The sequence below is a fragment of the Aptenodytes patagonicus genome, chromosome 15, assembly GCF_965638725.1.
Source record: "Aptenodytes patagonicus chromosome 15, bAptPat1.pri.cur, whole genome shotgun sequence".
NCBI lineage: Eukaryota > Metazoa > Chordata > Aves > Sphenisciformes > Spheniscidae > Aptenodytes > Aptenodytes patagonicus.
Window position 1 is genome coordinate 3,114,504 of NC_134963.1, and position 24,177 is coordinate 3,138,680.

General features: G+C 37.0%; 1 protein-coding gene across 4 annotated transcripts in view; it reads right to left on the reverse strand.

Annotated features, from left to right (window-relative positions):
• Positions 1 to 548: 548 nt before the first annotated feature.
• Positions 549 to 24,177, reverse strand: part of SFSWAP (splicing factor SWAP) — a 50,517-nt gene continuing 26,888 nt past the window's right edge. For 2 of the 4 annotated variants that reach the window (XM_076352538.1, XM_076352541.1), the window contains 6 exons: positions 15,583 to 15,848; positions 9,819 to 9,974; positions 8,367 to 8,492; positions 3,960 to 4,130; positions 3,298 to 3,370; positions 549 to 965 (listed from right to left, as the gene is read on the reverse strand). In XM_076352538.1, coding sequence (XP_076208653.1) covers positions 900 to 965; positions 3,298 to 3,370; positions 3,960 to 4,130; positions 8,367 to 8,492; positions 9,819 to 9,974; positions 15,583 to 15,848 — 858 coding nt within the window. In that variant the 3' untranslated portion in view covers positions 549 to 899. The remainder of the gene's footprint in view (positions 966 to 3,297; positions 3,371 to 3,959; positions 4,131 to 8,366; positions 8,493 to 9,818; positions 9,975 to 15,582; positions 15,849 to 24,177) is intronic. The other 2 variants (XM_076352539.1, XM_076352540.1) reach the window with 2 other exon arrangements.

Genomic DNA, 24,177 nt, shown 5'->3' on the forward strand with positions numbered 1-24,177 from the left:
ACAACAAAGAATGCATAATAAACAAACGTGCAATTACACTGAGGCCACAAGCTTTCTGCAAAGTGTTAACTGGTATATGTCAGTAAAACATAAGCTAGTAAGCATCTTTTCTCAACCGCATGAAACGTTAAATCAGAAGAATGCTGGATTTCTGTAAAGTATGCCTGTTAAATGACCACAAAAATATACTCTCTTTTCTGTAGCTAACTAGAGAGAACAAGGCACATTAAGACAAAGGGGCTACTGACCATTAGTTATTGATTTCAACGGGTCAACTCCTCAAATGGAGGCTCAGAGATCTTTCTAAATGATGGACAGAAAATCATGTCCTTGTCCAAAAACCATCCACTACTAACATCCAAGCAAACAAGCATTCTTCTTGGATCGTTCAGTGCATGAAGGAAGATAAAAAGTATTTCCCAGCTTAAAGTGGTCAGGCAGGCTAGACAGTTGTTATTTTAAAAAGCAGAAAGTACTAAAGAAAAAGAAAAATTAATTTGTAACAAAAGTCAACCACAAACAATTAAGGACACCACAAAAACTCCAGCTAATGAAAGATGTTTCCTTCTTTATTATTGTGTAATACTTCTTTCACAGAAACATGGTATTTACAAATATACACATATAGACTGCTGATCATAAAATGTTACTGAAGAATTAGTCAAAAAATCAATTTACAAAAACCAAAAACTTTCCAAAGATATTCTGGCTGAAAAAGTTTAATGAAATTTCAAGGAGATGCTTCTGTACAGAAAGATAGGTTTTAGCTCCTCGAGTTCTGGTAATATTAGACGAGTCGTGAACCAAGTGAGCTAAGCTCAGCTGTACATTTGAGATGAGGCAGTTCTTTTTATATTGTTCTTTTTCACACAATTTCTTGATGGTCAGTTCAACAAGTCTCAGGAGGCACTAGTTTGTATGTTTTTGGAAGCTGCAAGCATTGCTCTCACTTTGGCCATAAGATCCTGTAGAAAATAAAAGGAAAATGATCAGACATGTCTGGGCTTTGAACAGAGCTAAAGCATGCGATTGCAAAAACCTGCATGAAAGGGTTAGCTTATACTCCAGTCACATAGAATATTTAGATTCATGACCATCAGATATTAACAGTCCTTAGGCTAAATGAACGAAATAATTTGGAGAAAGTTCCTACGACAGCAACTGAAGTCTGTTTTTACTAAAATGCTACAAAGTGCTCTGCATAAATATTTAGAGCAGTTTCTATACAACAAAACAGAAATCATGTCAACTGAAATGGAAAGAAACTATGACTGTATCTTCACAAAAACTGTAATGAACACACAACTACTAACCACTGACAGTTTAAAAAAGAAAAGAAAAAAGAAAAAAAGAGAGAGAGAGAGATGGTAAGAAGAGAGTGCTAACAATAACTCTATAACAGAAAGCTTTTTTTGTTTGCTTTGTAAACCTGAACGAAAAATTTACATAGCAGCAGTATTTTCACATATGACAGAGTGACGGAAACATTAAGACTGTTGTGAAACCAAATAGCAACTCTCAGTCTTGTCTGAATATCCAGTGGGAACAGCATTACAAAAGGAAATGAAATTTCATGTAAATGGCATCGCATAATTGGGTTGCAAAAAATGATCACAAAATAAAAAGCGTGTATCAGTAATGAATTAAAGTTACTTAAAAAGACTTCTTCACAAATGCAATATAAATGAATTAAAATCCTTAGTTCTTTTAAAGCATTTTTCATCTGAAGCTCTCAAAACACTTCATAGGGGAATTCAGCATCATTATCCCACTTTACAGACTGAAGGATTTGAGTGAGAAAAGATACTGAATTGGTCAGGGTCAGCCAGCACATTGGCAGCAAAATAATCTTACTAATAATTCGGTAAATTGCATTTCTTTGGGTCCTTAAAGATAAAAAGAAGCTAAACTAATTATATTGGGAAATACCTTGCAGATTCACAGAAGTTTCACTCCTCTCAGTTACTATTTGCAAAAAAGAACTGTATTTTAATATAGTAATCTTTCCTCCTCTTACAGCTGCACTTCAAGCAAGCAGACTAACATTAAACTAGCAAATGCTATGCCATAAGCAATATTTAACCCAAGAAATGCAGGAACCAATTAGCTTTGTCTGAAGGGTATATGTTTTTAAAGGGTGGGATGTTTACTCTACTTTGAAGACGATGATGTAGTTCATATTTCATTTCTCATACCAGGAATTTCCATGCATTTGTTTGGTAGCCTAAGAAATACTACAGCGGTAGTACTCCATTTTCTTTCTCCAGTGCCTATACTTGCTATTTTCTATTTTCCTGAATATTCTTGTTTTGGGTTTCTCATCAAAAACGGATCAAATATGCTACGTAAGGTACTAGTCTACTAGTATTAATTCCCAACTACCACTATTTCACTAGCAGAATTAAATTTTTGAACAATATTAATTTATTGAAAGAATAATCTATCCATTGAAAAAATGGGAACTTAAAAAGCAACTCTGATTTTATACTGTAAATTTTCCAAAGCATAATTAAGAGCTTTCCTCCTCTAAACTTGGCATATTCCATTGAAAGAAAGTTAAATATGCATGAAGACTCTAAGAGGATGAGTGAAATTAAAAATTTTAAAGAGTGATACCATGCAGTAGCTTTTAAAAAAGGAATGGTATTATTTTGACAGAGGTCGGATATCTTAAAACTGCGTTAGGGAAGCTGAATGCATTTTGATTATTGCACAGCATATAGAGGCACATTCCTGATATGCCATGGTTCACAGCAAACTTGAATATATCAACGAAATCATAACAACAATAGTTCAGAGACATAAAGAGCAACAAAGGTAAGATAAGTGAGTTGAAGATACTGCTTAAGGCAAAGCATACACTTACTTCAGTTTGTAAGAGGACATATTTTTCCTCTTCTGCCAACACTACAAACTTAGCCTTTGCCAAGGCATTTCTCCTTCTTTCTTTCTTCCACGAAACTTGTTAAGAGCACTACATGGTAAGATGGGCTCTCAGTAATACCTGCGATTGGTAACTGGGGTATTGTATCACAGTGTGGACTTTCATATCTTAACAGTGGATGTACTGCAGCATAATGAATCTAGCTTGGTCTTTAGAGGCTTGATTAAACTTGAAAGGACAGTAGCTAGAGAAGTAACAAAATTGTTTTTCTCATAAGCAAACAGATTAAGAATGACAATGAACATGTCTACATCATATGCAAAGCTCAGAATTGTACAAGGTAGTTAAGAGAAGAAAACGATATGACGGACACATTTAAGTAGGCAACATAGTCTGAATTTGTTTATTTGTACCTGAGTGATTTTACTCTGCACTGAAGACACAATCGCTGAAGAGATTTGGCCATCTTTTTCCTGAGAAACTCCCCTAAAAAAGTAAAATTAGAATTAGAAATTTATAGTAAATGTTTTTAAAATGCATTTCACTCACCATCATGATGTTGGGTTTTATTGTACAAGTCTCTCAGATGTTAGTCAACAGTTCTCTCATTCAACTAGAAGCCATGATAAGTCACAGTCAGAAGAGTCACTCGTACAACTGATACAGAGAAATCTGAACAGCCTAGGAATTTTTACAGGACTGTTCTATATTCTGTAGAAATAATTTAATTATGAATCTTGCACACACATTACAATTCAAACCACTCTATTAAAATTCTACTTCAAAGAGTTATCCCATTCAGTCAGTTTCCAATTTCTAACTTAGAATTAGGTTGCAGAATTTTCTGCACCAGTTTTACTGTAAGAGTATATCGAGATGTTTACTCCAGTAGGCAACAGAGATCCAATGTCTTCATTAGACTGATGCACGTAGTGCTGTCCTCCCAGTGTCTTCTACTTTTACTATGCACACATCACACACACACAGAGTTCCTCACCATACAAGTTAGGTCAGAAGACACACTCACAGTCAAGAGACATCAGCACTGCAGTATTACAGTAAAAGAGCATATTACCTGGAGCGTTCCTGGCTGGATTCCCTGCTCTCCACAGGAGAGACACTAGTTGAATGTACAGAATTTTTGTGTGTGGATGGTTTGCCTGGTGACATGGATGGTGAAGGAGACCTAGCTTTGGACTTGGTACGTGATCTAGACCGCCTCTTCTTCTTCTTTTCATGGGGACTTCTGCGAGAAGAAAATAATTTATTGAAGAATATTTAAAGCAATATTACACTAGCTCAGTTGAAGTTACTTTTCATGCTTCTAAAAGCTTATGTAGCCCTCTTCCACAGGGTACTTCTCAGGCATTCAGCAAGTATGACAGTCTTACCCCAATACTGCACTTCTATGGTTGTGCAAAATACTTTCTCAGAAGCTCTTTTTAAGATATTACATTAGGCAACTACTAGTACCTGAGGTTGTCACTCAGAAGGCTGCTTCATGGGTACACAGGAATTACTGGCCACTATTTGATAGTTTGAAGGATGACAAAGAAAAGTCTTCCACTGGAGATTTGCAGAATAACTTTGCTAGAGGGAAGTTCCTTCCCAAACGACATCAGACACTTAGAATGTAATGAGAAGTGTAAGAGTTTATATCCCTTACAATTTTCCTAGCTCATAAATGAACAAACCATGGAATCATAGCTAAGCAAAAGATCTACAAGGCAAATCCATGGTTTGTTTGTTTGCTTTTTTAAAAGAAATTACCCCTTTTCTTGTGATCAAATCCGTAACGCGACAAACAGCAGGCTCAAAATCATAAACAAGCTTTTGTATGCCACTCAAACAAACCTAGGCCTAGCAACATGTTTTAAGTGCAAACCATTTATGACCGGGAAATCAGATACGCAAATGTTTGTCACTATGAGAGCCCGAACAACGGACTTAGGGGTACCTGATGCGTTCATTATTGACAGAAGGGGAAAACAGAGGTAGCCTCCTCATATGCAATATTAAGCTCAAAGAGAATTCAATTAGTAATATACTAGAGACGGAACTATCAAAATCTTTATACATGGTTATGGATTTATGTCTGTATGATTTACATACCAGTACTGATATTACTGTAATTAGAATTGCTAGAGTAATGCCTTAATTAGAGTTAGGCAATACCTCACTGTAGGCATCTCCCTCTAGCATGCACTGCTAGAAGTCTCTTCAGAAGAATGTTGTTGAAGCTTCTAGAACATCTTAAAACACTGTAAAACTTTAAGCCATCTTTTAAGTATCACATTATTGGTTCCTTTACTTTGATTTTCTTAGGAATTTGCTACTTTAAAAGCAGCTATGCTATAACGTATTAAATTCCCACATAAATACCGTACACCTCTGATGCTTAGAATTTATCATACAGATATCTGATTTTTATATAGAATTTAACATTCAAGACTGAAAATTGCAAAACATCTTACACTTTCTTTCACAAATAATCATTAAGTGGCAGAAGAAAAACCCCACAGCTCCACTGGCCTCCAACATTTTCATGACTATACAAAAAACATCAGCTACAAAGTCGGTTATTCCTTGACTAGCTAATTATGTACTGTAAATGCTCAGTTTCTTAAAACATCATAATGTAATCAAGCTGTGAACATATTTCATACTTAATTCTTTGTGCTGGTTTTGGCTGGGGTAGAGTTAATTTCCTTCCCAGTAGCTAGTGTGGGGCTGTGTTTTGGATTTGTGCTGGAAACAGTGTTGATAACACAGGGATGTTTCAGTTATTGCTGAGCAGGGCTGACACAGAGTCAAGGCCTGTTCTGCCTCTCACCCCACCCCACCAGCGAGCAGGCTGGGGGGGCACAAGAAGCTGGGGGGGGACACGGCCGGGACAGCTGACCCCAACTGACCCAAGGGATATCCCACACCATATGGCGTCATGCTCAGCATATGAAGCTGGGGGAAGAAGAAGGAAGGGGGGGACGTTGGGAGTGATGGTGTTTGTCTTCCCACGTCACCGTTAGGCGTGATGGCGCCCTGCTTTCCTGGAGATGGCTGAACACCTGCCTGCCGACGGGGAGGAGTGAATGAATTCCTTGTTTTGCTTTGCTTGTGTGCGCAGCTTTTGCTTTCCCTGTTAAACTGCCTTTATCTCAACCCACGAGTTTTCTCACTTCTACCCTTCCAATTCTCTCACCCAACCCATCGGGGGGGGGGGGGAGCGAGCGGCTGGGTGGGGCTTAGTTGCCAGCTGGGGTTACACCATGACACTCTTGAAAATCTCAGCAAACATTCATCATGCAAGAAGAATATATCACAGCAAGCTTTTTCGGTGTTTTTCATCTCAGATTATGATGAATAAACATCATAACAGCTGAATCAATGTGTCTATCAATTTTCTATTTTTAGAACAGTCCATTTGCTAAAACTAGGCTTATTTTTAAATATTTTTCTAAGTACAAAAGCTAGCATAAAAGAACTATGCATATTCTCTGTGGAAAGTAATTCACTGCAGTCAGATTAAAACACTAATTTACATTAGACTTCTTCTTAAAATGACTATGATGGCAAGCGAGGTACAGGATAAGCAGAAGAAAAAACAATTGTTATATTTATTCTGAAGTACACCTCATTCTACAAGCAGTGAGCCAGTAATTCCCAAACAAGTCAAAGTAAAGCATAGCTTCCTAGTTCTTACATATTTTCTTCTGGAAATATACCTAAAAATTTACAGGCAATGCTAGCTGTTCAGCATCACTGATGATATCAGATTAATGCCCTGAGCAAGTTTAAAACATTGCAGTATTTATTAATTCTAATTTTCAGTCCTCTGACAGTACTGGATTCTAAAGCTTGCCTACTTCTTAGTGTAACTGTGGTTAATAAAAACCACTCGTCTGACTGCTGCCATGCAGGATTGAAACCTGCTCTCAGCTATCAGGCAAAATATAAATTACTCACTCATAGAAAGCCCAAGTAAACTAATTAGCTTTTAATAGACCTTGAACCCAAACCTTGCTTCCATTACACCGTTGCGAAGAATCTACTCCATAACTGAAGATGAAAACTGGTCCATCACAGCATCTACATTTTTACTTGAAAATTTAACATGTCAGTCCTAGCAGGCTGAAACAGTAGGCTTTCTGCAATCAGAGCTGCAAAACATCCTCATCTACGTTTAACTACAATATTCTTTCTTCAGTCTACATTTTTGCACTTACTGCCATATTTTATTGTGTAGTGTTCCATTTTCCTGTTTGAGGCCTAACAAAAGTTTACAATTTCTACCTATATAAAAAATATTGTTCAAAGAGGAATCTAGTTTGTTTCACAATTGTCATCATAGCATTAAAAATAGCACAGGGCTGTGAAAAAATTCTTGCATGTGTTTATAGAAGAAAAACATTTTAAGCTTCCATATCTTTTCTCCTAACCAAATTTGCATGCTAAATTCCACAGAAGCCTCTATTATCTCGAGTTGATGAATGCGAAAAACTCAATCAGTTGAAGGATACTGATGAAGTTCTCAATTACACATACCACACATCAATTAATTAGAGGCTGTCAAGAGATGGAAAGTTATCTTAAGAAACAATAGAAATTTTTTAATAACCATGAAGTTGAAAGTGCTCTCTTTGCTTCTTATTCCACAAGAGATATGGGGAAACAGGTTAAAGACTAAATCTTCGCCGATCAGGAGAAAAATTCTGTATGATCAGTTTAGTAACTTCAATGTGTGGGGTTTTGTGTACACTTTAGATGTACATATACAAGCATGAAAAATTTTCACTTCCTTGCATGTTAAAGACACAACATGCCACAAAACATTAGAGACAAAACATTTCAAAGCCTTCTGGGCACATGCTTTGCAAATGTTTTTCTTCTGCAATTAGTGAGCTGAAATAATGGTAGGTATGCCATTTTGATTATAATAGGTTGAGAGAGACTAAATGCAAGGTGCTCTCAAAAAAGGCACCTCTTGATTCATACTTCACGTTCCACTCTGCCAGTAAAATAATTGCTAACTGTAAAGCATACGGTTTGCTAAACTGGAGTTTCCCCTTATTTGTGCAGATATGATGAGATGTCAAGCAATACCAGTAGGAATAACATAATACCACTATATGACCTCTGTGCAGAGGTCATACAGCTCGCACAAGCAGAGCGTGAGAAAATGACCCAACAAGAAGGAAATGTGAAAGTCCAAATAAAATGTGAACTCTCACAGCTAGGAGATAGTAGCGTATTAACATTCACTGACTTGGTTGGACATTTAGTGTTCAAACATATGCAAGAATGGGGGAAGAAGGAGTGCTTCCATTATTTTTTTTTCTCCACGGAAGTATTTGTCTATTAAAATAAAGCTCCAGAACATAAAAAACCGTTAAGTTCTACCTAGGGAGTATACAACACATCAGGCAATGTTTAAAGTCTTTTATGATGCCAGGACATAACCTTCTCCAGGACCGGGTATACTTACTTGGAACGTGGGCGTTTCCTACTATTTCCAGGACTATTACTAATGCGATAAGCTGTTGGAACACTTCTTTCATCTCTCCGCCTTTCTGGTGTGTGAGCCCTTCTCCTAGGTGACCTTGATCGTGACCTGAGCAGGGAAAAAACATCCAAAAGTTTGCTTTTTGTTACTTATTCATTACTTTTATTTCAGTGGAATTGTGCTGTCAGCAAATGCAAATATAACATCTTTCAAATGCCTATTTTATACGAACATGGGGTATTTAGTCTCCAAGACTTGTCAGCTGCATAAAAATTTCTTACCCATCCAAGACATTTAGGATGTAGTTATCCATTGCTTTTCACTCCAAACAGGGGGGAAAAAAGAAACTATTTTTTGGTATTGTGTGCTAATGTCAACTTCTGCATTAGTAGGCGGGAAGTTTTACTTCAGTCTAGTCACCTTTTGTGGCAACAGAGTTTACTAACATTGGTATGCAGAAGTCCAATTTGGCTCGAAGCCTGGGATTGTCAGGCCTGACCTTGTCTTCTCAAATTAGTGGTATGTTTTTAGAACTGCTGCATCACAGAGATAAATACAAGTTTTTGTTTTCAGTGCATCTCCAACACTGACAAGTCCAGGAAATTTTGTCCCTGATGCTGCAGAATAATCCTAGCACAGCCAGTATTTTCACCTGTGCAAGTGACCAACAACCCATGATCGGCGTTGTTTGGCACTAGCACTTCGACTTGAGATATTTTTCCTAGAAAAGTGAGAGAGAGAAAGAGATCGAGACGGGAAAAAAGAAAGCATGCCCAGTTAAGATCAGAGATCAACTTAAGAGCTTAACTCTTTTTCTATATGATTTGGAATTAAGTGGATGTGCAAGTAAAACCTGGGTATTTCTTAATAACAAAATAAATGGAATGAGAAAAGTCCTGAGAGATGGAGGGGAGGGGAGAAGATAGAGAAGGGGGCAATTCAGGGACCCAGACTGGAAAAAAGAAAGAAAAAAACCAAACCCCAAATCCGCCCCAAATTCTTGATAGTAACAGTTAGTTTTGTTCTCACTAAAATATATAGTTCTAATAATTTTACTTCTATTTCCTTATTTATTTTAAAGCCTTTCTTATTTATTTACTATAGGTATGTCATTCCATGTATACCAAACATTCATGTTCTTGAAAATACCTAATTTGCAGTGACTAAAAGACAAGCCATTTGTGAAATCACTGATCTTCTGCAGACTCACACCATATATATAATATATATACACACACACACTCCTGAGCCATTTCTCTTACACCTCACAACAAAAGAGATCAACTGAAAATGAAAAAAAGTAATCACAATGGCAGTTAAGTGTTGCAAATTAACTGCTTTGTCACTTAGAAATCTGATCTTTACCAGGCCATTCAGAAGGATTAAAAAAGGGAAAAAACCAACAGATTATAAAGTTTGGGGTCAGTCAGACACCTTGACATTTTACCAGGATTTCCCTCAAAAGAGCTCCAGCAGTCAAATCTTTTCGTTGTCGAAGTTGCCTGATAATTTTCCCGCTCTGTTGCTGCTGCCATTGATGAGCTGCTCAGACTTGGCTCCATGCTCAGTGTCCCTGTGGATGCTGTGAGTCTGTGATACGGAGGCACACACTTCACATTCAGAATAAAATGTGCTAGTTTTGGTATTAACTAGAATCCTGAAAAGGCTCAGTCCCTTAACCAAAAGCTGAACTTTAGTGAAACATGCCTATATGGACCAGCCTAAAAAAAGTCCAAACAATCAGAAAGAAAAAGGCATTAGCTTCATTTTTATGAACTGACGTTTGTGGTTCTACAACATTCTTCCAATCACCAAATGTTAAGAACTTTGGCCATTAGTTTCAAACAATTAAAAACAGCTTAACAGTTTTACTGCAATACATCAATTATTACTTTCATTAGACTGTTATTTCAAAAGGCACTCTATTCCTTTAAAGTCAATATCACTTGTGTTTAGTAGGGTCCCAAAAGTTCAAAGGGTTACAAAGCTTGGCATGTCTCATTACAAAATAGGAACTAAAACTATGTGAATAGACACTGCCTCTCAGCAGTACGAAAATCAGTTTGGAAGGAGAAGAAAACCCCGAACCACCTTTTTTACAAAGAACAGCTACTTCCAAGTCTCTTAAATTTCTAACATTGAGGCAAAAAGTCTCACACAAACACACACACAGGTGTACTGTCTCCAAACTTACTGAAAAGTAACCTGTTAATAAAGTATGCCACTACTAATTACAGTTTATAACTCATTAACTGGATAAATTTTGTGGCTTAGTACTACTCTATTACTAGACAGTATAGAGAAAAACAATCAACAAAGAAGTTTAGACTTTCCATCTCTACTCTAGTTCAAAATGAACATCCAAATTTCATCTAACCAAATCACTAAATCATTTAGTGTGTAACGAGTGCCTCTGCTTCCCTTCCTCTCACCTCACATACACACACAGACCACACTCACACACACAAATACATCATTAGCTTAGATCATGTACTACAGAGATCTATCGGTAGAAAACAGATTCAGATGAATGTTGTCATTATTTACACTTACTGCCAACCAGCTGTGAAACCTAACTTCTCAGCTAGAACAGCACACTGAAAACTCCAGTGACTGACAACCTCCCCTTCTTTAAAGAGCACCACTGTCAGGTACACTTCACATGAAGCTTTTTAATGGTGCTCTGAGGTCGATTAGAAAAAAAGACACTGACATTACTACAGATGACCGAAAGGTACCAAAGGCTGTTTGTTTTCCAAGATAGACTTAACAAATGTGCCCCATCTTTGACATTAAGTACTTATTTGTAATAACTAATTATCTCTTTGGGACTAACAGCTCCAAAGCAATCCATCCTGCAATACCTTACAGCACTCTTGGACATGGTTTACTGTTTCCATGACTTTTGTTTAATCTGTCATGTTGGTCTAGAATCAAAACTGTATGATACCACGAGCTTTATGGGACTGATTTTGGTACAGAAATTTTGTTCCAGAAAATAACGTGCATTTATACAAGAGAATTGCTGTTAGCACATCACATGCCACAGTTAAGCCAATATATCTGGGTTCCTTACGTAGCTACAATTTTTTAAACTTGTTTCTGTAGAACAGGTTTGGTTGTGCTACCCAGAAAAATGAATATCCAAAACGTGCTTTGAATCAACTTCATGTTATTTGAACAGAATTTTTCAGCTTTAATACTGCTGAAGATGCATTAGAAAATATAAAAAAATGCAACAGTACAAAAATTGTATCTTACCACCAAAGACTATTTTTAAATGAAGCAGTGCCTCTAGACCTCTAACAATGAAAAAATAAATGATAAACAAGTGATATAAAATGGAATACAGAGAAGTATATTGCAAAGTTCACCTGTAGGATTTCTAAGCACAATATGCATTTTGGATAAAAAAAAAAATTAAGATACACAAACCAAAAAGGAAGAGCTTGAAAAGTATACTGAACATCACCTGAATAAAGAGCAAAGAAAGTTACTGCAAATTTCTATGTTTAACTTCACTTCCCACATCTCATTCCCTATTAACTTGTCACAGTAAGTTATATGGTAAAGGTGATTTTTAATCTTACTTTTGAAACAACTTACACCATTAAATAGTAACTACTCAAAGTGTTTTTAAACAGAAGCTCAGCTAACGTCTATATGGAAACCTCACAAAATCTGAGGCTTTAAGACTGTTCCCCAAATACAGGGCATGTGCTGAGTGGTCATTACTACAATTTAGAGATTACAATTCATTATCATCTGGATGGAACATAGTCTAACGAAAAATTATGAAATAAGCATAGCTCCTCTTTTGGCTGTCACAGTTAATTCAAATATAATAGTTTAAATAACTTCAAATCCAAAATACTTATTTTCACTGTGCAGATATTTCAAACCTAATAAGCTACTCTCTAAGAAAGTTATGAAAGTTTGTTTATTCAGAACAAGATCTTGTTTGTTATTCTAAATTATTTGCTTAACAGGAACCGGAGCAGTGATTACTACAGAAAGGGAAAATTCCAGCTTTTTTCAGTCCACTCTTGAGGTAAAATAAAGCACCAATAACAACTTTCTATTAAGATTTGTAGGTTAGAATATACATTTTGGACAAAATAAAATTAGGCAACAAAATCTCAAACACACATTAGACTGAGACATTCAAATAAAGCACAGTTACTCAAAATAGGGATGTTCCAGTATAATTTAGCATTGATGTCCACACAATAAATCCTACATCTAAGCACCACCCACTTAATACAAGATGAACACATTAACCTCTACAAATAGTTTACGCTTTATCCCAGGAGGGTATGACTCTTTACATAATTATTCATTCAGCAGTAAGCTGTAACATCCAACATTTTGGGAATCTAGGAAAAGAATACTGTTCTAGGTGAAGCACAGGAATACTGAAGAACAAAGAGATGTGAAAGGTGCCATGTTTTGAATGAGACAAGACAATGCATGGAAATAATTTTCTCTGAATCAATGCTAAATATGTAATTAAATGAAAAAAATAAATAGTCATCTCTTCTAACTAGGCAACAACATTTGCCTTTTTTTGGCAATTACCAAGACAAGGCATCATTTTTGCCTAAACATCTGAGAGACAAAACACATCAGTATCTGACATTAAAGTAAACCAATACAGTCACTGTATTAAGTGTCAGATGCAGGAGAAAGGTATTCATTACAGTTGAATTACAAGAGGCCCTTGGGCAGAAGTTTAGATTTAGCCATGTTCTTGTGAAATGCTATAGATAGGAAGGTACATTCAGATTTCTAACAGGTCTCCCACCTGACATAACTGCCACTAAAAGCACTTCATAAGGCCTGCAAAAAGCTCAAAGGGAACAGGCACCCACTCAGCACCGATGATGCTACCTTAAGTTCCCAGAAACAATGGGTTTCTGAATGGGAGAGATACCCTCCAGAGACCTTTGTTTAAACTGGTACTTGCAGAACAGAAAGACAGGCTGAATGGAAAGCCCTTTCCCGTTCAGCTCTAACTTCTGTCACGTATTATAATACGCAAAATGTTTTCAGTGCAAGATGAGGTGCAGTTGTTCTGAAACAATTTTAAAATTCAGCTAGCCAGCATCAAGCTTTTTGGACTTCTCAGGTTGTAGAACTCAACAGCTGATCTAGGAAATATCCAACCAGATTTAATCAGGTGTTGTGTTGATTCATGATGTTAAGGCTTTTATGTGTCTGTTAATTGATTTGTGCCAGGAGGCACACTCAAGATGGCACACAAAGATTAGCTCCAGTAGATTAACTACTCTTGGTGATTTCTGGGTAATTTCTCCACCAGCTGAACTACAGCCACCAAAAAAAAAAACCCAACCAACCAAAACATGAGACTACCCACTATGTATGTGGTAGACTTCAGTAGACTGTTGTCTTTTCACCAGCAGAACCAAATGTAGACCAGCTGGAAAAGTATTCAAGCCTCTATAAAGGACCAGATATCTTATCTCCCTGAAGTCACTGAAGACATATCTCAGTAAATATCAAACTGAACTTGCAAGTTCCCATTAATCTGGTTACTGCCCGATGCAAACTCATGCAACATGCAGGATTATCTTTATCCTATTGAGTAGCATACCCAAGTACTGGTAAGGATCTTCTCAGATGATTATTTGTCCTTTTCAAGGTACCACAGAAGATGATTTAAATTTTTTTTAGCATTAGTATGAGGTTTCTCCTTGGTTTTACCATATATCAGTAAAATCATGGATAAATATACGCAACATAGCTTGGATGAAGTGACATGGGAGGTACAAGTGAAGATATGGCTTGACAGGGAGTTGAAAAGATAAGTGATTCACCTGAGGAGACTTTACCCCAAGATATCCTTAACTCTGAGAAGACTTGCATTCACTTCTTAAACAAGGAAAGCTTCATTCAGCATCATTCCCTTTACACGCTCATAAGCACAGAAAAGGGATGGCACACAGTATTTTGGAAAGTGCCTTATAACATAGAGCATCATGACCACCTATTGTCAAAGGCAGTCAAATAAGCAGCATGTCAGACTGATCATTTCAGCCCAAGTTACGTTCATTTAATTCCTTGCATCTCTGAATAGCAGAGATGTCTTCAGCAGAGTATTTTATTTAACCTTAAAAATCTAGTATAAAATAAAAATTGTAACGTGTTAACACTTACTCACATTAGTGTAGTTAGACACTCTGTTAAACAAACAAAAAAATGCACAAGGAAAATATAAGGTGAGAAGTTTTGCCACACCGCCGTAAAGGGCTAGAAGCTGTTTTTCAGGAGGAAGCATATGTCACAGGCATGGCCACAAAGATAAGGAATGTATGATGATTTTGCATGCATCACATACATAGATAACTGTGGTAGTATTTATATGCACAATTCGCTGGAACTACAAGTTATGTAAACACTGTTCTGTAGCATGATCCAGAGAATGCAACCTCAAGAATAAGCCCTTCCTACTAACCGCAATAACTGCTATGTGGCAGAGCATTCAGATATGACAAATCTTACAGATAGTAAACTTTAAGGGTGCCTGGACCCAAATGTCTTAGATGTAATTAACAGTATTAATATAACACAATATATATCATCTTATAGTGGGATAATTAATATAGTGAGTTTAATCTCATTAATGATTAAACATAGAGTTAACTACACTGGGCTACATTCTTCTATGGTCTCCCTTCCTCATCAACTCTGTTTTCACCCTTCTTGGATTCTTGTCATATCTCTCCTGCCACTCATCATCATATTTTTTCACATGCTACCCAACTGCTTGCTTTCCTTCTGAGTTTTGCTGTTCAACCACCCGGTTCTCTACCTCTAGTTATTGTCTTAATATTGTCTGGTTACTTTACTCCAGCAACAGCCACAGACTTATTAGCAAGTTCTCTTCCTGCTATAATCACATTGCTACATATTATTGCCAGGTATTTCACAGATCAGAGTGAAAAAGCATTTACTGGTACAAATTTTGCACTATGTAATTAGAAATTAATGATTCATTATTTCATTAAAACTATTTTCAAAGACCTTCCACATTTGATGATATTTATTTACTGTCTTCAAGGTGACTATACCCTTTGTAATGGGTACAGAGACACTTATATAATGGAAGAAGTGCAAAAATGTTTTAAGTGTTAGCCCACACAGAACTCTAAAGAATATGTTTGGTTTCCAAACCCACCTTGAATGCCTGACAGTTCTATAGGCAGTGGGAAGTGAGTGCTTTGCTTTTGAATGTGATCTAGATCTGGACTTAGATGATGAATGATACTTGAATGGTGATCGAGATCTTGTCCGAGACCTTTTCTTGTGTTTTTTTCTTTTCTTTTCTTTTTCTTCATCCCTAGGAGGATCTTTGCTTTTGCTTGAAGGCCTTTCTGCTTGTTTAACTTCTAAGGTGGGTAAAGTTCTGACTGCAGTCACAGGACATGGTATACTATTGACACTCTGAAATAAAAGGTAAACAAAGAACATTGTTCAGTTTTCAAAGTTGCATGCAAATTTTTAATTTGAGAAAGTTCTCTAAGTGTGAATGACACATAAGCATCTCTAGTCCTTTATACTAAACAGAGGACTACATCTACTCCTGTGCGTACCACATACATGCACATTCTGGCAAAGAAACTTAAGATATATGCATCAAAAGCAGCGTGGCCAGCAGGTCGAGGAAGGTGAGTCTGCCCCACTACTCTGCTCTGGTGAGACCCCACCTGGAGTGCTGCGTCCAGCTCTGGAGCCCTCAGCATAAGAAAGACACGGACCTGTTGGAGTGGGTCAAGAGGAGGGTCACAAAAACTATCAGGGGGATGGAACACCTCTCCTGTGAAGAAAGGCTGAGAGAGTTGGGGTTGTTCAGCCTGGAGAAGAGAAGGCTTCGAGGAGACCTTATCGCAGCCTATCAGTACCTAAAGGGGGCTTATAAAACAGATGGGGACAAACTTTTTAGCAAGGCCTGTTGCGACAGGACAAGGGGGAACGGTTTTAAACTGTAAGAGGGTAGATTTAGACTAGATATAAGGAAGAAATTTTTTACGCTGAGGGTGGTGAAGCACTGGCACAGGTTGCCCAGAGAGGTGGTGGATGCCCCATCCCTGGAAACATTCAAGGCCAGGTTGGACGGGGCTCTGAGCAACCTGATCTAGTTGAAGATGTCCCTGCCCACAGCAGGGGGGTTGGACTAGATGACCTTTAGAGGTCCCTTCCAACCCAAACTATTCTATGATTCTATATCCTGCTCGGTAGTCTTGCCAATATACAATATAGCTTTTTTGCAGAAATGCTGGATAACGAGTACAACAGCAAGGAAAATAATAACTAACAATCACCTCACATTTTTTGACTCATGAAAGTGTGTGAGAAATACATCCAGCTTAAAAAAGTAGTTGTTAAATCAATAACAATCTAACCTCCCACGAATGCTTTAAAACCTCACAGTGTGGCATCGGTATTATGTAAAGTGTGCATAAGTAAGGCTGACATCTTCAAAAACATGCATCTAGTAGTATTTAACAGAGGCCTATACAGTTCCTCAAAGATACATATGCAAGTTGGGATATGCACGCTAAGACTGTCAGCTTAACTAGGACATAGTTCTGAAGTTTTCATTTTTAGTTTTTAGAAGAAGTGTGTTCTAAAAAACAGGTATTATTGGATATCTTTTCACCTATTTATCCCTTTTATTTTAAAAAGGATAAACCTGAAAATACAATCAGGAACTACTGACATTCAAAATTAAGTTTTAGTGTCACTTTCATCCCCGAACTGCGCTGTTTAGACTACAATCTCAAGGAAAACAGCAAAATGAATTAGTGTCGATACAAATTATTTCTGTACTTTGCAAAATAAATATTTTGCATGTAAAGGGTTGGAAAGATCACAAAAAATATTAATCTCAAAGATCGAACAGGTCCATACACAATGCATGCTCAGTAATTCTGACCGCAGTCAGTTAAGCAAAACATACCATACTCCAAAAATTTTTCAAGTTATCAGCTTGTACCTGAGAGAATTCTGCTCAATACCTTGTTTAGAACAATTCAAGTGAGGTACCATAGATATGCTCCTCATTTCAAAGCCTGTCATTCCCCCAGCTGCCATTTCAAGGCAACTGGAGAAATCAGTTTCCCTCTGTCATAATTTCTGCTCCACCTGGTCTGACACTTTCACCATTTGATACAAGGAAGCTTACCGTGATCAGCATAAAAAGTAATACATTAAAACCTGAAACAACCAAATTAGAAACAGGTGATCTTTTCCTTTCTTTTTACCCTTCTCCTACTGTGAATATGTCAAGGCAATAACTGACCACATTTGAATAATTGGAAATCCAGCTTTGCTTCAACTTAGAGAGCCATGACACTTTTCTCAGCTTTAACTGATAACTGCTATCACAATATTTACAAAAATAGCAATAAAGCAGTACTAAAGTCGTTTGCTTCAAGGATTATAAACATTTTATAGCATGATCATTTGAGTGACTGGTTTACCAGAGACAGAAAAAGAAAACAACAGGTTTCAGCGCGCAAGTTCATTTGGCAGCATAAAACACAAGCTATCATACCACTGCCAAAAAGGAAGTTAATCAATGAATGACACATTTACTTTTAGCTCACATATAGAGATTCTCTCAGCAATCAGAATGAAGAACCCCACAATGCTAAGCACCCCTATGTATCCACCAAAAGCATCGGATACTGAAACCATGGGCTCTCCCTGACTTTCAGGATGCTTACGCTAAAGAGTGACATCTCTGAGAAAAGCACAGCTGCAGGCTGGCTGGCTGTAGATTCAGACACCACTGCTTCAGGTTACTAACGAATCACGTTTGGAAAGCCATACAGAAGTAAATTTAGCTACTCCCAGGTGAATATGTAGGTTCTGGAGTGCAAGACAACAGCTAACACGCAGGGAGAAGTCACCTACCCGTCCAAACCTACACAACGCACCACTGCAACCAGGAGCTCAGGTGATAGCTGTCAGGTCGCAACGGCATGATCAACTGTGAACAAATGTGCTGATTTCCTCAGCAGCAACCCTGGTTGCCTTCAAGAAAAATATCACCAGCAAAATGACCTGATTCACTGTCAGAGCAGAACATAAAGTTCAGTGAAAGAACTTAACGTCAGCAAGTTGCCAGGCCACAAAGAAAATTTCTAGGTGTATAAATAAAGCTGCTGAGTAAAAATATTTGGAAAAAAATAAACTGTCTTAGTGTCTGGCAAATACAGGAAGCTGTCAGTGGTTTGTGTTTTTACTAGTAAAAGCTGATCCAGGCAAACTAAGGTAATGGGAACTCAAATTGGAGGCATGGATGCCGGAGGCGGGGGACGGGGCCGGAAAATCAAAGCAAGCACAGATACTGGGAGATTATTAAGCATTTCCAAAAGGCAGAAACACTCTGTTTTACTGACCAGGCTCCACAAATCTGCAGACCAGTAGAACAGAGTTTTGGAAAGCATGGCAACAAACTGGTTACCCGATGAATTTTATTATGCATCTCAAGGGATGAGAGATTTAAATTTTTTGAGAGCTCTTCTAAGAAGTTACACTGCAAACATTCAGATAGCATTCACTGAATCTCACTTCTTTGTCCACTTTGGGTAATAGCACATTTTTTTGGCCCTTATTAAATGCTACAGTGTCAGACAATTTCACTGGCAGAGTTGTTCTTCAGTTTTTTATTTGCATGACTGAAGCAAATCCGACTAAAAGAATGCTTCCTACAGTAAACACTTGGTATAAAAAAATGTTTCAGAGATACCTTGGAAAACAAAGATGATTCAACAACTCTTTTTTAGCAGGAATGGGTTAGGAAAGAGCTATATGAGAACAGAAACGAGCACTTCAGTTCATTACAAGACATTTGCATATTTGCAGTATTCGTAAGACCAGAACACACATTCATTATTCCGGGGTTACGCTACTTAATCAAGACACAAAGCCAACATTAGAAGTGAACCAAAAGGTGCTTATTGCAACAGAACAAAAACCACTAGCATTGTTCCAATAAATTGGCCCAAAATGATTAAATAGAAGTGATAAAAACATTTCCTATAGAGTAAGTTCCTATAGAACAAATAAATACTCAATACTCAAAGACTCAACGGTTTCATCAGGCTTTAGCTGCTGCACTGAAACATAGCTATTAACAGTACACTGACTGTGGTCATTTCTTCAAAAACACACAGAATTTTGCATTCTCAGTTTTGAAGGGCCAACTGTAAAGAAATTAGTAGCTGTGAATCTGTTTGTTCTATGGATCAATACGCCTTTATAGCTTGAGTACTTTGAAGACTAAAAAATCAAGGCATAGAACATTCTTAGCTCCCTCACTTATGTTAATTAAGATGGCAGTTCCTGATATTTACCTTTTTCCCCCTATTAAATATTAATTAAAGTATTTACAGTATGAGGAATTACAACTCTTATGTAGTTTTTGATAGTAGGGTTCTTGCAATAAAAAAAGGTCCACATGCCAGCAAGCTATCCACCTCCCAAATGCCACATTAGTATGTGACATTTTGTTTTATGTTTTAATCTGTCCTTTTGAAAAAGCAAGATAAGGGAAATTTACAAACACCCCCCTCTTCCATGCTAAACAGAAGATATAGATACCTATATTTGGGGAAAAAAAAAAAGTAAAGTAAGAAATGAATGGCCCTGAAATGTTCTAAAGCATTTTTTCTTTAAATACTTACTGGATGGTTTTCATTAGACAATTACATTTTGCTCACAAATTAACATCAAGAAAATATGCAATCATAAAAATGTTATACATATTATTCCAAAGAGGCATGCAGTAATATCTACAATCCATTGCTAAAAAAAAGTAGGATCAACCACAGCAGTTAAGTGTGAAAGATGTACACTATCTAGAGTTGTCGATAACCCTGCTGTGCTTGGCAAAACTTGAATAGCTCTTATTTTTAAACATGGCACACTTCTATTTCACTTGTAAACAGACTACTTTCCACAGGGGGGAAAAAAAAGTTACATACAGGACAAAAGTAAGGACAAGCCATCTAGAGAAACAAACGATAAAACAGGGCTTCAAAAGAGAGAAGATGAAAGAGCCAAAAGAAGTTAAGTTTTGCTTTGTGCTATAGAATCTTTATATTCAGAGGCACAACAGCAGATGACACTTGGGGCAAGCCATTAAAACAGAGTTACCTTCAAATCATGTGCATGTCTGTTTTTGCAGCATTATGATTATGGATTTCTCTCCTTGTTTAAATTGGATACCAAGGTTTATACAGGTAACAGTTTGGGTATAACCAACTGTCTTTTACACGCATATCGAAGTACTATCACCCCTAAAGCATTCTGACATAGGATAAAATACGAGAGATTAGCAGAATAATCCATCTTAGAAACCCACCAGACACACTATTAGTTAAATCACGCCCTGTAGACAAAGATCAGACTGTACTACACTTGCAGAACACCTGTCACTACATCAAGGAACTTCTCTGAAGAAGTTAAATACAGTGTGCCTTGTCTAGCCAGCCACCAGTGCTGGCCCCTTCTATTTTTGTCAGGTATTACCAGCACCACTAGATTCTGGGAGACACTTTATCAATTAAATTACTTTAATGGTCACTTACGACCAATTTCTTTGACAAAGAATGCAGGTCTGCAGGCCTTCCTCTGACAGGGACAGCAGGGAGGGGACTTTACCTACACAAATTATATTTACCAAAACTTTTTGCTGGAATCAGTGATTTGGCAGCTTAGATTTTCCCTCTGCAAGACTCCTATAACCTGCTAACCATTATCAACTACTGTTAACAAAAACATTAAGCAAGTGTTCACCAGCAAGACACTGAACCATGCCAGTTTTCTTCTGTGAGGCCTGGCTGCACACAGATGGAGAACCACGGCTTCATAAGAGATTCTCTTCCTTTCTCTTTTCCAACCTTTTGCTCCCAGATGCACCTAAGAACAACACTGCTTAGATGGACAGGGTTAGGGATAATCAAAAGTTTTTAATTGGCACATTTGCAGACAAACAACATTTTAACACCTGAAAAAGGTGGCAAAAATGTTACAGGCCTACTAAACCAAGTGTACTGTACCAAGGCCTACTACCAAGGGTGACAATTGTATTCAGAATTCAACGTGTGCCAATAGCCAGCATATTTGCTTTATTAAGCTGAAAAATAAAATAAAATAAAGTAAAACAAAACAAAACAAAACAAACGCACCATCTTAATGTGAGCTCTCCCAATGTCTAATCTACTTAATTCAGGTTTTGGTAAATATACATAGGAACGAGCACAACTAGCCTTTATTCTACTTGTATATAAATATATAAAAATATAAATGTCATCTTAATTTTTAAAATTTAAATTAATTTTAATAATTTTGGAATACGGTCTGCATTTCAGATTACAAAACACCTTACTTTGTTTAAAAAAGCACTTCAACGCAGCACTCCAGATAACCTGGCGTACTCCAGATCTGCATATCTAGAAGAACTGCAGTTGTTAAAACTACAGGTTGTTTGCTGCTGTAGGACAAAGAACCTATGCTCATCGCAGTGATTGCAACTTCTCTTTACTGACACTACCCGGCAGATGTGCCAGTTGGCATGATTTTCTTATTACAACAGTGTCTATGTGAATTATATATGTAAACACAAGAAGTGAGATGCCACCCAGTTACTGTTTACCCCAGTCCTGAAAAAGGGCAAAGACTTCACTAGCTACAAGGTTACTGGAAGCTGATGGGCTTTGGAAACTGAGCTAAGCTACATGTTTTCCAAGTACTGGTTCGAGGAAATATTATGAATAACTGTACTGTTGTAATGCATGCAAGAATGGTGAGGACCCATTTGTGAAAAGCTGTGCTGCTTCATTGCTCGAGCTCATTTTTCAGCCTTTTGTTCCTCTTGCTTGATTTCACCTTAAGGAAGAACAGGAAACCGTATCAAAGAAATAACTGAGCTACAGAAAAAGTAGATCTAACTATTTTTAAGATTCAGCTGAAGCCAAAAAAGCTTAAAAGCACTATGTTCTGTGGTATTGACTGTCCTTTACATGCAGTCAGTAGAATCAATTTGTTCAAAGGTATAACATATACTCAGTACCAGCACTTCTTTCAAGAAATACTAAGTATCAGGAAAATCTGACAGAGGTCAGAAAAGCTTTGCTCATTTAATGCATTTCTACACAGTGTGATAAGCAGGTTTTCAGCACAAATGTACACTGCATATACACATAAATAGCATTACTAGTTTTTATACAGTTATTAGGCAGAGGCAATCTCATGGGAGTTACGCATCTCCCATGGACATTCTCAACTCCTTTTCATGCTTTATTATACATCTCAGTCATTACTCCATTTTTTGAGACACATTTTAAGCTACAAAAATCATTCCACTACATTAACTCTATGATGACTGCATATCAATCTTTGTTTCCTGGACTCCTCATTGGATGCTCCTTCCCCCAAAATGGGAGATGAAATACATTAAGCGACATTTTTGGTGGACTTAAATATTTAATTTTTTTCCTTAGTTTTCTGAAATTTCCCCAATTAGTTCCATTGACCAAACTACAAAACTAATTTTACATCTCTCTCTTGACTTTTTTTTATACTTTTTTTTTAATTATAGCCACTGTAGTTACTTCTTGTTACTTTTGCAATCAATGTTTTTAAATGCATCTTTTTGTTTCTGAAACATGACTGAAAAAGCTGAGAAAACCCCTGTGCTATGTACTTATTTATAAACTGATTTAGACATCATGATTACTGGATTCTCAGTGTATATACAACAGAGGTTAGCAAATCTGCAGTATGATTTCACTTATCTTTTTCCAATAAAATTTCTTGAATCAAATGGGCTGTTACGAATAGCCAAACGAGGCAAGTAGAGCAGAAGGCAGATTACGCATTGGAACAAACGTAGATGGAAGCTTTTTCAAATATAGCAAATGGAAAGACAACAGCTTGAAAACAAACTTTTATATGCAAAAATCTATACAAACATATATAAGTGTGTCAATAAGCAAACTACACTTAGGAGGAATATTACTTCCAAAGACATTACGGCATTTTAGACTGTTCGTTAACACAGTACTAGCATTCCCAATACAAGAGTCAATTTTATTTCAAAAAGTAAGGTCACATCAGTAACATTTAAATATGTATTTGAAATTCTAAATAAACCCTTTTATAAAGAAAGCATCTCCAAACCATTTCTATTGGTAAGAAGCAGTGAAACTGGTTATGTTAAAACTCTTAAATCACTGGATTTTTTTGTGTGAGAAAGAGAGATGCCTTCTCTGAAACTGTACATATGCGGAAGAAGGAAAAAGAAGTTTTTAGCAAATCAGTTTACTGAGAAGTGGGATTAGGGTGCAGTTTTTGTTGAAAAGTTCACTTGCTTTTTTAGTAAGTTCAGCTTAGAACTTCAGTAAGTTCAGATGTGAGTGAGGACACTCATCTGCTCTTCTGAAAAAGAGTCAGCTGTTACTGAAGAGTTACTGGTTATTTCAGGCATTCTCTTAAAGAAAAATATCAAAAGAACCTTAGCTTAGAAATATCTATGTTCTTGACAAATCCCCTTGAGAAGGAGAGCAGAACTGCAAGTCTGTGGAGTTTTGCATTGTCATTGTCTCTTTGCATTCACTCTTCAATATATAGCTGGAAAAAAGTACTGAACACTTGTGCCAGTCAGGGAAAATTTATTAGCAGTAGCAATGAGAATCCCAAACAGGATCTCTTTTGGGATGTGACCACACTCAATTCACGTATCTGCTACTCTGCTGATATG